At 44.3% G+C, this 15771-nt stretch overlaps 2 protein-coding genes across 2 annotated transcripts; both read right to left on the reverse strand.

Annotated features, from left to right (window-relative positions):
• Positions 1-5425: 5425 nt before the first annotated feature.
• Positions 5426-6128, reverse strand: LOC124647804 (probable inactive dual specificity protein phosphatase-like At4g18593). Its single transcript, XM_047187677.1, has 2 exons — positions 5678-6128; positions 5426-5580 (listed from the first exon to the last, which is right to left on the reverse strand). Exons 1-2 carry the CDS (start codon positions 6126-6128, stop codon positions 5426-5428), a joined length of 606 nt encoding a protein of 201 aa, XP_047043633.1.
• A 2974-nt stretch (positions 6129-9102) lies between these two features.
• Positions 9103-10753, reverse strand: LOC124647805 (putative F-box/LRR-repeat protein At5g02700). Its single transcript, XM_047187678.1, has 3 exons — positions 9923-10753; positions 9695-9829; positions 9103-9545 (listed from the first exon to the last, which is right to left on the reverse strand). Exons 1-3 carry the CDS (start codon positions 10751-10753, stop codon positions 9237-9239), a joined length of 1275 nt encoding a protein of 424 aa, XP_047043634.1. The 3' UTR covers positions 9103-9236.
• Between the last annotated feature and the right edge of the window lie 5018 nt (positions 10754-15771).

The following is a 15771-nucleotide window of genomic DNA, read 5'->3' on the forward strand; positions in this document are numbered from 1 at the left end:
CAAAGCGTGCGCCATGAGCACACATGCCAGATTCAGGTCGTACCTCCAAGAACAACGCCCCATGGAGAGAGAGCGAGGTATGTGCCGCCAATGTCATCTATCAAGACAAATCTTGGTTTTTTGAAGGAGGACTAAACCACGAAGGATGGAGGTGAATCAACCCTCCTTGACAATGCCCCCAAGGTGGGGAACGACACACGAGCGTGCCACTATCATGGACGCTGACAAAGGTCGAGCAGGGCTTCGCCAAGAGCGCCATGATCACCACGTGGTTTCACTCAGTATATGGCCGCATGGTTTCACTCGCCAGATGCTTAGGGCAATATCCCTGCCCCATGCCTCATTTGACAGCTATGATAGCCAGATATGGCAAGGAAGAGGATCCTGAGATCTCCATGCACATAGTACTGGTAGTTTAGGTCTTACCTCAAGGGCATATGTCACTATATTGGTATATTAAAAGGTGTCATCGGAGCTTGTGTGCCGCATCTGGCACTTGCTGGTGGCTGTCCTCTTCTCTGTGGTGCTCTACTTGCTGGAGCCGGAGGTGAAGAAAGTCCACATTGCCGGTATCTCCATGTATAAGCATGTCAACTACCCAGATCTGGAGGTGAAGATCTCACCTGAATTGCTCTCATTATGCCATCGTGGGAGAGGAGGATGATGTGTATAGGAGGCAAAATCACGAGGTGGGGAGGAGGCACAAATTGTCTCTGTTCGGGATAAAAATGCATTTCAATCTTAGATCCCAATAGAAGGTGTTCTTGTGGCGGAGCTATGTCCCCATCGTTGGTCCTTCCCTTAAGGGATGGGGATCCCATGGTCCATGGCTGGCATGTGTTGCCGTTGCTTGCTTCTTCTGATTAAAGGGTTATTCCTCCCGCTACAAGGCCAAATGGGACACATACCAACACCAACCAAGCCTCTGCGACGGTTTCTTTAGTTGTCAAACCGGTGGATATGGTGAAGGAAGTCACTAGCCAAGTGGTTCGTTCCCGGCGACTTGACTTTGGTCTTTGTTTGATTGATAATAGGACTAAGTTACAATTTTATTTTTTAGTTTTGGGTCCTCGCTGTAATACACAAGGGTTGGTATGTATTTTTAAATTTCTTCGATGGTCCATGTGTAAGTTATGATTGTACTATTTCTAGAAATATCTAGTGTGTCTAGGGGTCCTCCTTCTGAACCCTTCCCTTGTTGAAAGATGAAGAAAATATAAGTTTTATGGTCACTGATTTATGAGCCTATCAATCTTAGAAAGACCAACATGGGGAACTACCATACATGATCCATTAGCAACAAACCTGATTTTTAGACTACTCGTAGTAGAGGTAATATAGGTAGTACTCCCTTCATTTCAAAGAATAAGGCTCCCACATTTTTCGAGCTTTTTGTTTAACTAAGAATTATTTAAAGATATAAAATTGTTTGTATGAGATTAGCATCATCAGAATTTGTTTTTCAACAACGATACTAATTACAATATAATCGAGATTTTGTTGCTCAATTTTTATGGTCAAACTACATCTTAGAATACGCGAGCGCCTTGTTCTATGAAACTGAGGTAGTAACATATAACTACATGCGATGACAACTAAACACTTTGATGACATGACATGTCAGTAATTGAGGAAAGAGATGATTGTGATAACTAGCTATTTTATCACTGCATCACACATTCCAAGAAAGAATGACTCTACAAAGTAATAAAGATGAATATTTTATATTACCACACTAGGCTAGTCATACTGGGAAGTACATATATAGTAGTGTAATGCATATGACACTAGTATATGTTAGTACCTTCATTATGCATAGTAACATAGATGTAGTATCATAGCTGAGTGCATTAGTTTACTTATATACTTGTTTTATCTTAAAAAGTTTGATGTTATAACAACATAGCTAGTTACCACAACTATCTCTTTTATTTTAATGACATACCATGTCAATTAAATTGCTAGCTGTCACTGCATGTAGTTACACATTACTAACTTAGTTACTCCCACTATAAATAGTCTGATAGTACCCGCTAAAAATAGTAACATATATAGATTGGTAATACACGCTGTGTTACTACTCTATGTCACCAACTATGCCTAGATTATCTCCCGTGCATTGTAAGCATGTCAAAATATCTAGTATTGTGGTACGTTGAACCACTATCACTCACCATTGTCACGCTGAAACAAGTGGTTGAACCTATTGTAGTGCTTGAACATTGTGTGACTTAAGTGAGTCACAAGTTAGGTCGGAGGCGTTGGATCTTGATTCAATGACTACTATTGATTAGTTGTTTCAAAACGTAGGAAAAATATAACAAATGGTATTGTAATTACATCTTTTTAACATAAAATGATTTAGAAAATGATTCTGGTTTTTTATTAATGCCCAAGTTTTGGTTGGATGGTTAGAAGGGCAGTGACACCCTCAGCTAAGCAAAGATCAAACCCCGGGTTTTCCACATTGGTCTCTCATAAATGCAAAATATCCTTCAGTGGGAGATGATGTTCTTGTCGATAGCAAGATGAGGCGTTTGTGGTGACTTGTCAATCTCAAGACCGGTCAGATCAATTTCTTGGAACCAGATTCTTGGAGGTGCTCATAGGGTAAGGTGTGTGCGTCTATAGAGTTGAGTGTATGTATCTGCGCCTATACTGTGTTTTGTAGCAAAAAAAAGTTTTGTTGTGCTGATCCATTTGAGTGTAAAGTTACACCGAGCAACAAAATAGTGTTAGGCCCTCTTTGTTTGGGCTGCAGCTTTTGAAAAGCAGTTGTAGCTTGTGAGATATGAAAAAGCAGCCGTGGAAAGAAGCTGTGAGAAGCAGAGATTTGATGTTTGGTAGGACTGCTATTGATGGCAGCTGTTGCTGATACGAAAGATGAAATGTCTGAAATGACATTGAAGTCTGAAGATGTTGTATAAATGTTGATTTGACGTCAATTAGCTACTTCTGAATTGTTTATAACATTATTGTCATGCTTAAGGGTTGGTTTTGACGTGTTTATATTAAATATAAAACATCACATATAGATAATACAAGTGTGTCATGACATTTATATTACAAGAATTATCCATATACCAGTGTGTCATGACATTTATATTACAAGAATTATCCATATGAACCCAAAAGAGCAACAAGTTTCAGAAATCTACACATATATTACAAGACTTCTCCACATAAACCCAAAAGAGCTAGAAGTGTTCTCAACGTCTAGACACCTCCCCTTACTGCAAACAAAGCATCTTATGTTGTCACGAGTGTTGTTCATGCTAACAGGATCCCCTCCCAAATCATTGCCTACATTGCCGGCTGATGTGAAACTAACATGCCCCGGAGGCATATAGTTCTTATCATTATCGCACCGATAGAAGTGTAGATCAAACAATTGACTAACACGAATAAAATTATGGAGTGCTAGACATGCATGGACGGGTACAGGGCATCAGCAGGGCGTCGGGGTAGCAGCAGGGACGGGCAACAGGTCGAGTCGGCGCCGACCAGGAATGGAGGAGGCACAGGTAGCAGGTCGAGTCGGCGTGGGAGTTGGATGCGGCCGCACAGGTCAGTGCAGGCGACCGCGCGGGAGTTTGAGGCGGCCGCACGGGTCGAGTCCACACGGGCCACGAATGGAGGCGGGAGCGGGGAACGTCGGCAGGGTGGGCGGAGTCCGCAGGGAACGGCCGCCACTGCCGAACGGCGATAGGGGGAATCCTAACTTCACGTCTCCATCGTCAGGGACAGGGTGTGGGGGGGAATGGCTAGGGGCCGAGCGGGCGATTTTTCCACGGAATTCATTTGAAGTGCAAGGGCTAGTTTGGTCCAGTGGGACTCGGGAAGCAGCTCTGTGGAGAAGTGCTTTGCTATTTATTGCTGTTTGTTTGGGCTGCTGCTTTTGGACCAAGTAGAAGCCCAAACAAACGGACCCTATGTGCGGTCGCGTCGTTCTTTGTGAGCACCAAACATGTTGGGATGTTTCTAACGAGTTTGTGCGATCATTGTAAACCCTTTGCTAGTATTTGTTCAATAAATGAACTAGATTAACGTAGTATGCATTGCTTCCATATACAGACCAGTGCACTCCCCTTTTCGAAAAAACACCAAGAAAGAAAATAATGTTAAAGAGTCATTGGAGTGGCAAAATCGTGGCCAATCGTATCGATGAGTTAGAAACATTTTGTGTGGCAAGATGCATAAATCGTGTAAAGAACAAATGTCGAGGAGAAGGTGCCCCAAGTTTTAGTCTTCTTGCTCCCAGCTATTTCAGAATGTTTGACTGTCATTGTTTGTAGGACTGAAACTAGTCAAAGCCACTGTCAACAACGTCTTGAGTGGATTTCCCGCTCTCAAAGTGGCCCATGGTAAAATGGCAAGTACATTCACTTTCCCATCCATGAATGCCAATGTTGCTGGTTGAATTCATCACAAGTGTGATTTATGTAATTCTATAGGTTTTAGAGCTTCGTTCAAAGGAGTTCACCAAACGGGGTGCAGTGGATCAAAGAAGGGAGTTTACCAAAGGGGGAGCCTCGTTCAAAGGAGGAGTTTACAAAAGGTAGCATTTATTTTTTGAAAAATTCGAGAACAGCATTTCAAAGTTTCAAAAAAAGTCTGAAACAAATCTGGAAGTAGTTAAGGATGTATTCTACAGGCGTGTATAAAATCTTAATACGGAATATCATATACTCTGGTCTACACAAAAGTAACACATCTTGAGGTTTCAAAAATGTGTACTGTTCACATTACTCGGATCCACACATAGAACCTCCAGAATTGCGCATTTCAAATAAAAGTTGGCCCTATAGCGATCATAGCCACATCTTGACGTCAATTTTTTAGAGAACCCACATGAGATCTGCGCGTCAATCATTAACCTCGAAGGCAAGACCAAGATGTAAAAAAAATTACAAAAAGCAAGCAATAGACGAACAAACAGAAAGGAAAAGGTTCACAGATTACCAGAACAAGGCCACCTAGTGGCAACAACTTTGGGCGCTACCCGGGGAGATCAAGCTACTGATAGCATCTTCGAAAAACTTGACACGCTTCAAAATGTGTGCCGTGCTAGTTCCAACTTCTCGCACTAAACATAATGATAAAGAAAATAATGGATAGCAAGGAGAAACTATGAATGTATGACTACCATCATTTCGAACACTAGTAATAGATGTGGAATCCATCATTTCAAAAGAAAGAAGAAACAAAGCTAGAGCTAGATTTCATTATATATCCATTAGGACTGTTCCTACTTTACAAGGTGACCCTACATTCTGACAATAGACAATAAACATTGGATAGTGCTGAACTAAATCATCTTTTCAAACAAGCGAAACAACACAACACATAGGGCCTACACTGGGCATTCCAAATAAAAGTTGGGAGTATGTTGCGCTAAGCAACCCCCCAAAAAATGGTTGCCTGATTACATCTGGCATTCATCAATCCTGCTTCTGAGCAGCTGGAAAGCCGGAATCACCCAGGCTCCGCAGCTGCATTGCATACCAGCCCAATCGAAGGATCCTAGCCGGGTCTTGCAATCCATGCACCAGAGCTTCTGTGAAACATATCCCTCTTCCACTGCAGATCGACAACACAGTTTAGAAAAGAAAGTCAAGAACTTCTCTGAGCCACACAAGAAAAGGCAAATCTAATATCTTATCGGAAGGGAACTCACCAGCTTCCATCCACTTCATAGGTTCCACAAAGATGGCAGGTGTACATTCAGGTTGCTTGTCATCCGTTTTGCGCCTGAAGAAATGACTCTCACCTGAACCTATTTTGTGGGTAACGACATATTCTTGTGTTGCCACCATCCTCCGACATTTCTTGCAGCGGTAAATAACACCTGCTGGATTACCAGTCTCCTTTTCTTCCGGGCTGGCTCCTTTAGTTTCCACAGCAGTGTCCTGGCATGTCTCCACAGGTTTATGATTGATCTCTCTTCTTGGCTCCACCTCAGTATGCTTTCCTGCAGTTTCCACAACTGAGCCAAGCACAGGCTTTTGGTTAACCTCCAATCCTTGAATTTCCTCAGTTAGCTTCTGTAGGTCAATGCCCATTCCCACAGACTTTTCAGTAACATCTGGTTCTGACTTCTGTTCAACTCCAGATTCTGGTTTCTCCATCTGCTTTACATCACATAACATACTATTAGGCTGGCGTAGCCCTACAATACCCAGCATAAAATTAGCTTACAATGCTGTTGCAATATAAAGAGTCTCCGCGTTCACACGAAAAAATGATGGGATTTAGCGAAACTTAGGCCGAGTGGGATGCGAGCTTCCCAGTCAGCCCCGTTTACAAGATTGGCTGCAAACCCTTAGAAAAAAGTGCACATCTAGGATCTAGCCAAACGCACTTGAATGGAAATAACTCACTGCATTCAGCAGACAATCAGGTATGTTACTATAGTAAGCTAGTAAGACCCAAGACAACAGTAAACAAATTCATATCCAGTTGACACTCTTTCAGCCAGCTCTACCTAGGGCCTCGTTGATTTCCTGGATCGAAAAAGTTGCAGGAATAGGAAAAAAACACATAATGGTTGTAGTGTATGCTTAAAATTCTAAGAAATGCTTGGAACTGAGTTCATTTGATGTTATTGAAGGAAAGGCTGTAGTGTATGCTTAAAATCCTAAGAAAATTCTTTGATTACATAGGACTCCTTCTATACTCTAACGGATCAGATTGATTCCGACAAATCAAATCGACCTGTATAGAAAAAATCCAAAGGATGCAATCCTTCAAAGTTACTTTGAACAAAAGAGGCCCTTAACATTACTGAAGTTCATCATCAGGCAACTGCAAATACAAACTCAGGTCATAATTTGATTCTATGTCAATTGTCGACATGACAAAAAGTTGGCATCCCAGCAAAATTTGTCTCCCATTTAGGCTCATTGCAATTATTCAGCATTGCTATGATTAACTTACTTTAATGTGCAGTGGAAAAGTAGCCATTGAAATAGGCAATGCAGCCTTAGTTTGAACCAAAGAAGTTGGCATGACCATATGGCTCACAAATTATCAGTTGGCAAAAACCAGACAAATCCAACATTGACTACCGAAATTTTGCGTGGCCAAATTATTGACATAACCAACATGCTCTTAACTTTACCAGGGTTCTGCATAAACTGTGCACAAACAAATCATTTTGAACAGTAATATACCAGTCAGCTACTAACAAAATACAAGTTCCAAGGTATTTGTAGCTGGTTAGGAAAATTGAATTCCTTCTATTCCGATAGGTTCTCAAGGCTACACATATCAGAAATCTTATTCTAGAAACATTGATCGAACACAATTAAGTACCAAGCTGTGAGATATAAAGATAGTGAATTCACGGAAGAAGTAGCCAATTGCGTGAATCTACTATCATCTAAGTGAATGCAAGACCCTAATCACGACGCCGGACACAAATACCAGAAGCCCCAAAGAAGCTCACTCTCCCTTCGCTGCAAAACCTAATCGGCGGATTTTGGGAGGGGTCGAACATGCGTACGTATGGAATTCGAATCGTGCTCACCTTGGATGGGTGAAGGCGCTTCCGGCGGCGCCCTTGCGAGCCCTCTCCGCTCCTCTCTCGCGCCGCGGCACCGGGGAATTGGGAACTTGGAGCCTTCGAGTTGAGGCGTGGGGCAGGCGGGCAGCTGCAGTCCAGGATCAGACTCGAGTTTGTTTCCAGTACTTTAGAGGAAAGCAACGGGCCACACGTGCTGGATATGAAAACGACGTCTTTGATGGTGATCCATTGTCAAACCGGATGCAACAAAAATTGAACTGATGTTATGAGCCTCGCTTAGATGGTTTAAGGTCGGAATCATGTTGGGCTAAGCTCAACCTTATGGCCATTCTTTGTGCGCGTGCTAGAGATAAATAAGGAGTTTGATGTGAACCTTGTTGGTACAAATTCTTATATGGAACCAATGGCTTCAGAAACAACAATTACCAAAGCCCCTATTTCTCCACTTATTGTATGGTAGGCTAATCCTCCACAGCTCCAATTTGCTAGAACTTGAAAATAAGGTTTACTCCTTGTTGCTTCTCAAGTAAATCAAAATAAATTGTTTTCTCAAAGTGTTCATAAAAATAGTGGAATTATCAGATATTTAAGTGGAAAAATAAATGCTTAGAGTTAGTGAAAATCAAACTATTTCAAGGGCATGTAATGTCGAGAAATAAATGCTTTTAGTGAAAATCAAACTATTTCAAGGGTACTTTTTAGGAAAAATTGATGCTTCACTTAGTGAAGCATATGCTCTGTAAAAGATAGCTGAAAAATGGGTGTCTATAAAGATGATAAAGGTGTAAACAGATGATTGAAAAAATGGCCTGCTTCAGTTCTCCACAAGCTACATGATTCCAATGGTCAAGATATCAAGACTCAAGAGAGAGCAACAAGCTTGCTCATCCACAAAGCCAAGCAAGCTTACGGTCTCCATGATGCGGTTCGTTGTTAAGTGAGTAGCTCCGGGTTCGTTTCGCCCGATGGAGACTGCCGGTTTGTATCTGTAAATGTGCAGTCATGCACAGTACTGTCTGGTACATGTGAATGCACAAAGTCCTTAAGTTTTCCAAACAAAAGAAATGAGTATCAAGAATTCAAGATGCAGTTCATGCCCACACAGTTTGATGTACAAAGCATATTTCTCAGGCTAGTAAGCTGGTGTAACTGGGAATTGGATATATCAACAAATGTATACATCCCATGAGGCCTTCCCTTTGAGCATCATGGGCCAAGTACTAGAACAATCAAGTAGTAGATTTGATATCCCAAATCACTAAGAAGCAAACAGGAATTTAAAAAAAAACTTCCACCAATTGTGATAACTATGTTAGCATTTACTCCTTCACCTTGTAACTGAAATCATAGGCTATGCTTCTCACAACGAAAAAATACTATGCAAGAGAGCGGCGCTTCATTAAGTCAGCTGTTAAATCTTTTTGGAAGAATCAAATATTCTGTTCCTCCAAACAAATCAAGATTTGAAAGCCATACATTAATTGATGAATTAAAGTGAACAACTAGGTTGCGATCAATCATAGTTTAGTATGCCAAACACATGACGCATCTCGATAACATGACAGTACCATGGAAATCTCTAAAGCGTTACACACAAGTCCAAAGTGCAATGTTTCCAGTTTTGCAGTGACAAGACATGCCACAAAAGCTTGGGGGGGGGGGACAATCTAGTCAACCTTGTCCACAATGTTCACAAGGTCTACTGGAGGGATCAGTCGATAACAAAATAATCAGGATCATGAGCAGCTTCAAATTCAAGTTGAGCATTTGGAGAAGGCCTACTGTCAACCTGCAGCTGACTGTGTTGATCAGCTATCCATTCCTCAGTATATTGGTCCTTGACACCAAATCTCATTAACTCGAGTACTTTACCATTCAGGAGAAAGAACTTAGCAAAGTTAACATCTGATCTGGTGCCGACATAAAAATTCAACTCTACTTCTCTGAGATGATTGAGGCATTCAATAGGATCTTGTGGATTAAGATGATGCACATTCTCCATATCATTTCCTGGACATGACTGAAACAAAACAAAAATAGTTACATGGTAGAACTAGTCTCTACCAGATAAGTAAAAAAGGATTTTTTTTATTGGATAATACTCCGTCTATGAAATGACAGGAGCTATTTTTAATAGTATAAAAGCTACCGAAGAAAGAAGAGACTCACTGTGATGCAGAGCTTCTCCAAGCAAGGAAATTGTTTGATGAAGAGTATAGCTGCATCAAGATTAGGGCCCTTAGACGCGAGATGCAAAACCTTGACGCTGCGCGTCAGTGCTGTCAAGTTGCCAGCAGCCATTCCCTGATAACAGAAATGCATAAACATACAACAGGATCAGAAAGAGCACAAATATGTTGCATAATACAGAATCTTGGGGTAGATGCTCACAGCTACCTGAGAAATTGAAGAAACAATCTTGAGCTTAGCGAAGTCGTCTGTCATGGAGCCTAAGATCTCAAGTTTGGGTGCCTTGATTAGCCAGATAGTGGACTCTGGATGAAGATGAGTTCTGATCAATCTTTCTAGTCTGGGGGCATTTTCTATGACCAGGTGATAGGGGTGCGGAGGGTCACGGATGCCGATTCTCCGAAGAGTTGCTGAATTGATGAGCAGGTGGCACAAGCCCCTGCAGCTTTCCAGCATCAAGCTCTCGAGGACAGGGCAGCCAGCGAGCAGGACGTCGAGGGTGTCTTCCCGGACGGAAAGGAATGTCATGGTGAGCTTCTCAAGGCAAGGGAAGTTAAACGACGGCGGCGCGTCCTCCTCAAAGAACCTGCAACAGCCGAATGTCGCCACGCGTAGGGTCGGCGCGAAGCGGAGGATGGACAGTGGCATCGGAGCGCCCCACGAGAGACAGAAGTCGATCTCCTGGAGATTTCGGAGAGCGGGCGACCTCAGCCAGCCGTCGGGGTCGGGGATCTGGAGGCAGTTGGTTAAGAAGCGGCGAGCGGGGCCGGGGTGCTCGGAGAAGATCTTGGACACGGCGGCGACGCGGTCGCGGCCGCATCCGTCGATGTGGAGGATGTCGAGGTTGAGCGGGGAGGAGCGCCATAGTGGACGCCACCGGCGGGAGAGGGTTGTGGTGCGCACGGCGTCGTCGATGGGGAGGAGAGATATGATTATGCTGAGGATCTCACCGGGGAGAGAGCTAATCAGATCGATTTCCTCCAGATCCGGTCCCTTCTTGGCTACAGGAAGCGTCGCCGTCGCCGCCGCCGCCGCCATGGCGCGCACGAGAGACGCCCGAGGCCTGAGGAGTGACACTGACTATGGAGATCTCCTGACTATGCTGGTTGAGGTAATCTGTGCCGCTAATGCACCATAGTGCGGTGATAGTAATCTAGTACTCCGATCTATGCATTCTCCTCCTTTTTTTTTATTTTCTTTTCCATAGTTCCTTCAGTGCCGTGGTATTATTTTTTATCTTTTTATAGGAGTATGAAACATCCAAAAGATTTTCATTTTCATTAATAATAAAGCATAAAAGAGTTGTTCAGTTTCAAGTGAAATGCACAAACCAGTAACTTTTGGATTCACTTGCACAATAGGATTAAGTATTTACAAGGAGTTGTAATGATATGTTTACATTGTTTGATAGTAAAAACTCTTCCTTTTCCGAAACTCGGAGTGATGTTTTGGCTCGTGGGTGTGTATGCTCCCTTTAGTTTGAATTGAAACTTTGATATATTTTGGAATGCCAAAAAGTTACAAAAGAAAAATTCACCTGTACATCTTCACATGCTAAGTGCGCACAAAGTTTTTCCATGAAAATACAACTTGGCGTTTGGGATGTGTAAAAAAGATAAAATTTAGTGCTAACAATAAGTTTTTAGGGGACTTGTTTTGTCTTTTTTACATGGACCACAAAAAATATCGATTTTTCGTGAAACTGCACGAACGCACATAGATTATCGAGATGTACATGCGGATTTTTTTATTACAATTTTTGATAATTAGAAATATATTTTTTGGGTGGAGGGAGCGTATGTACCCAAGAGCCGAATTGAATTTCCAAAACTCATGATCTTATAGCGGTCTCCCACAAAGTAGTGATTCTTAGAGCATCTCTAGCAGAGCCCTTTTTCTTCAGAACCGAAAAAACTAAGTTTTGTCTCCCAAAAAACAAAAAGCGAGCGATTTTTAGCGTGGCGCAGAACACCACCCGTATTCGGAACCGAAAAACGTCAATTTCAAAAATTGCCGGCAAAGTGATCATCGCACAAACAAGCAGTAGAACTAAAATTCAAACATATTGAAGCATAGTTCGGGTGCTACGATCGGTAGATACATTGCATTTGAGGTGGTCGTCGGCGACCACCTCCAAAACTAACTAATTTCACCGGCGGCGAGCTACTATACGTGCCGCGGTAGACTACGTCAATGACGGCCTACTCGGAGTCGAGGTCGACGACCTCCTGCTTCACGCGGCGGACGGCCGCCTCCTTCTGCGCGGCCTCGTACTCCCACACGGCCCGGATGGCTTCCGCTTCCTCGCGGCGGAAGCGCGCGCGCCTCGACGGTGGAGATGACGAACACCTGCTGCACCGCCGTCGCCTCCTCCTCGTCGTTGAGGACGAAGTCCCCGGACTGCAGCTGGAGGGTGCACACCGGCACCTCCTCCTCCTCGTCACTGCTGTCGAAGGCGGGCCGCCTGAAAGATCATATCTCATTTTATATGTAGTTTTGGTGATTGATGACAATGATAATATATGAACATTTCGGTTTATAAGATTTGTAGGGTACTACATTCTCTTGATGCCCAAGGTGTGAAGAGCGTGCAAGATTTCGGAAGAGAAAAGAAAGAAAAGAAAGAAAAGAAGAAAGGAAGAAATAAGAAGAAGAAGAGAAAAGCAAAGGGAAGAAGGAGCCGGAGGCCTGGGCGGTACCGCCGGCCTGGCCACGGCCGGAGGCTCCGGCCTTGGTACCGCCCATGGTACCGGTTGGGGCATGGTGCCTCAGTACAAGTGCCAGGGAGGTTGGAGCCCCGGCGGTATCTCGGCCGGTACCCCGGCCGGAGGCTCCGACCTCCCCTCCCGGCCCGCGCCCACCTGCCCACGTGGCCTCCTCCCAGTGGCCGTGCGCGTCGCCTAGGAGCGGTAGTACCGGCCCGATCTGGCCGGTACTACCGGCCACCCCTCTCCAACGGCTCCAACGACTGCATCGGCAGCCGCTTTTTAAAGGCTTCTTCTCCAAAGTGCTAGGGTTGCTCATTCCCCCTCCAAAAAGATCATACACCATTGTTGAGCCACCAAGAACATCAAATCCATCGGATCTCCTCCCTCAACCACCCAAATCACTTGTGCTTTGGAGAATCGAAGGAGAAGACCCCGATCTACATCCTCACCGAAGCGTTTCTCATTTCCCCCTCTTATGCTTGAGGGCCCCCTTGCTAGTGTTCCTCTTTGGATCCCTAGTTGTTGTTGTTGATGTATGCTTGTTGATTTGTTGTGTTGTTACAGATTTGGGAGCCTCCAATTTGGTTGTGGATGTGTGCCCCAAGAACTTTGTAAACGCCCGGTTTCCGCCTCGAGGAAATCCCTTAGTGGAAGTGGGCTAGGCCTTCGTGGCGTTGCTCACGGAGATCCGAGTGAAGCCTTCGTGGCTGTTGGTTTGGCTTGCGTAGCAACCACACTCCTCCAAACGTAGACGTACCTTCTTGCAAAGGAAGGGAACTACGGGAATCATCTCCGTGTCATCGCGTGCTCCACTCTCGGTTACCTCTATCCCACTCTATCTCCTATTGCGTTGCCATACCTTGCTTAGTTGATATCCTTGTCATATAGGTAAATTCACTTAGTTGCATATCTAGAGAATTTACCTTTTGTGTCAAGCCTAAATTGAAAAAGAACTAAAAATTGGTTAGCACCTATTCACCCCCCCTCTAGGTGCGGCATACGATCCTTTCAATTGGTATCAGAGCCTCGGCTCTTATTTCGGGCTTAACCGCCTAAGAGTATGCCGGACGAGGAGCCCTCGGAAGGGGCCGCCAAGTTGGTCTCCGTGGAAGACTTCAATTCGTTGAAGTCCTCCATGGAAGCCCAAATGGAAAGCATGAAAAAGATGATTGCCGAGCTTTTGGCTCCGGCCCTTCCCAAGGCTCCTAGTGTAGAGGTAAAAGACACGGGTGCGTTAGATGAGGAAGAGGCTTCGGACTTACCCTCATCTACCAAACCCGTGGAAGGTGATAACTTAAACACTATCAAATCTACCGAGTGCATCTCCTAGGGGAACTAGTGGAGGTGAAAGCTACAATCGAGTAGCTCCACCTTTTCTATCTCCCGATATACCGGTTCCCCATCCCCATTTGAACATTCGGGCGACCCACCTAAGTTTTCCGTTGATAATTTCGATACTTGGCAATTTGAGTTCCGCTCTCATGTTTGTAGTGCCTCCAACGAACTATGGAGAATCATCTTGGAGGGCTTCAAGCCATACAACCCCGACAAGTTGACTAGAAGAGAAGCAATTGATAGTCAACTCAAAAACACCGCCCTACACATGATTCAAACTAGTGTGGGGACACCGGAATTGCATCGTGTCCGGAACTACACCACCGCCAAGGAAGCTTGGGACGGCTTGGCCGCTAGTTGCATTGGAAGTGAGAGCACAAGGAGGAACAAGTATAATGCTCTTAAGAATAAAGCCGAAGGGTTCATGAGGCTACCGGATGAAGATCATGAAGTCATGTATGGAAGACTTGTCACGGTTGCCGATGCCTTCCGGCTTATTGGTGCCACCCACATCAATGACTCTTGGATCAAGGAGAAGTACATTGAATGCATGATGCCATTTGCACCCATTGATGTCAAGACTCTTGTGGGAAGGGAATGCTATTCCTCTCTCACCTCTCAACAAGTCGTGCACGAGATGCAAGTTCTCAAGGTGCTTGAGGAAACCTCTCATGATTCTCGCAATCGTGCTCTTGGGATGGCAAAAGGTTCCAACCTTGCCTTGGTGGTCAACTCCGGTGAAGAAGTGATACCTCAAGAATCTTATAGGGCATCTTGGAGTATGTCCTATCCGGAAGATTTGCAATGCCACTACCATGATCACATGGCCTTCCATGCAAAATCCTTTTGGGTTGATCCCTCCAAGGCCAAGGAAGACAACATCAAGAGGAACAACAAAAGTGGGTTCACTAGCTTTGGTCCAAAGACAAGATCTTGCTACAATTGTGATGACAAGCGCCACTTCATTGCCGAATGCCCCTATGAAAATAGAGAGCTTCATAATGGGAGGCTCATTCCCAAGGACAAGAGCAAGGACACAAAGGGCAAATATTCAAAAGCCCCCAACAAGAAGTTCTACAACAACAAGACCAAGAAGGGCAAGAGGCCCTCAAGAGTTTTGCTAGTAACAAGGGAAGAATATTCATCCGATGAAGTTGAAAGTTCTAGTGGTGATGAAGATGAAGAAAGCTCAAAGGAATTGGCCGCCATCGTCACCACCAACATACCCTCTTCATCTCTCTTTGAATCTCCCAATGAGAACCCTCATATCAAGAATGCACATTGCTTCATGGCAAGGTCCTCCTTGGACACTCCTATTGTGCTATCAACTCAAGAAGAGTATACCTCCGGAGATGATGATATTGATGATGAAGAAGATGCAACCTCTAATGGATTGGTCGCTCTTGCCTCCCTCTCCACTAACTCTTCATCACCAAGTGAATCCCTGAAAGATCGAGATGTCGCCTAGAGGGGGGGGTGAATAGGCAATTACAAACTCTTGCGGATTTGTCTTGTATGAATGCGGAATTAAACTATCGTTTAGTTTACAAGCACAAACCCTAAATATGCTAAGCTCAACTAAGTGTAACAATAGCAACTAGAGCTAAGCAAGATAGGCACAAGATATATGTAGCACAAGTGATAGCAAGATATATGTACTTCAAGCACGATGGCTATCACAAGGAAAGAGAGCTCGGGTATAGAAATAACCGAGGCACGCGGAGACGAGGATGTATTCCCGTGTTCCCTTGCTTTGCAACAAGGTACGTCACGTTTGGAGGAGTGGAGGTCCCACGAAGGATTCCCCGCGCCACGAAGGCTCACCCTATTCTCCGAACCACACCCACGAAGGATAATGGCCCTTTCCTTATGGTTAGCTTTTCCTCCGCTCCGGAGATGGCAAGCTCCACAACCACTTCACAAGCTCCACGAAGGAGAAGCCCGGGCCTCTTCACAATCTTCTTGAAGAGATCACCGGAGCACCAACCGCCAAGCCAACTAGGAGGTTTCCCT

Source organism: Lolium rigidum, chromosome 4 (assembly GCF_022539505.1).
Source record: "Lolium rigidum isolate FL_2022 chromosome 4, APGP_CSIRO_Lrig_0.1, whole genome shotgun sequence".
In the NCBI taxonomy this organism is placed as follows: Eukaryota; Viridiplantae; Streptophyta; class Magnoliopsida; order Poales; family Poaceae; genus Lolium; species Lolium rigidum.

Excerpts from the sequence above, each read along its gene's own strand:
- LOC124647804 (XM_047187677.1), bottom strand. The coding sequence starts at position 6,128 with ATGGAGAAACCAGAATCTGGAGTTGAACAGAAGTCAGAACCAGATGTT. Across the intron at positions 5,581-5,677 it reads TATGAAGTGGATGGAAGCTG|TGGAAGAGGGATATGTTTCA; the intron begins GTGAGTTCCCTT and ends GTCGATCTGCAG.
- LOC124647805 (XM_047187678.1), bottom strand. The coding sequence starts at position 10,753 with ATGGCGGCGGCGGCGGCGACGGCGACGCTTCCTGTAGCCAAGAAGGGA. Across the intron at positions 9,830-9,922 it reads TTGTTTCTTCAATTTCTCAG|GGAATGGCTGCTGGCAACTT; the intron begins GTAGCTGTGAGC and ends TTCTGTTATCAG. Across the intron at positions 9,546-9,694 it reads TGGAGAAGCTCTGCATCACA|TCATGTCCAGGAAATGATAT; the intron begins GTGAGTCTCTTC and ends GTTTTGTTTCAG.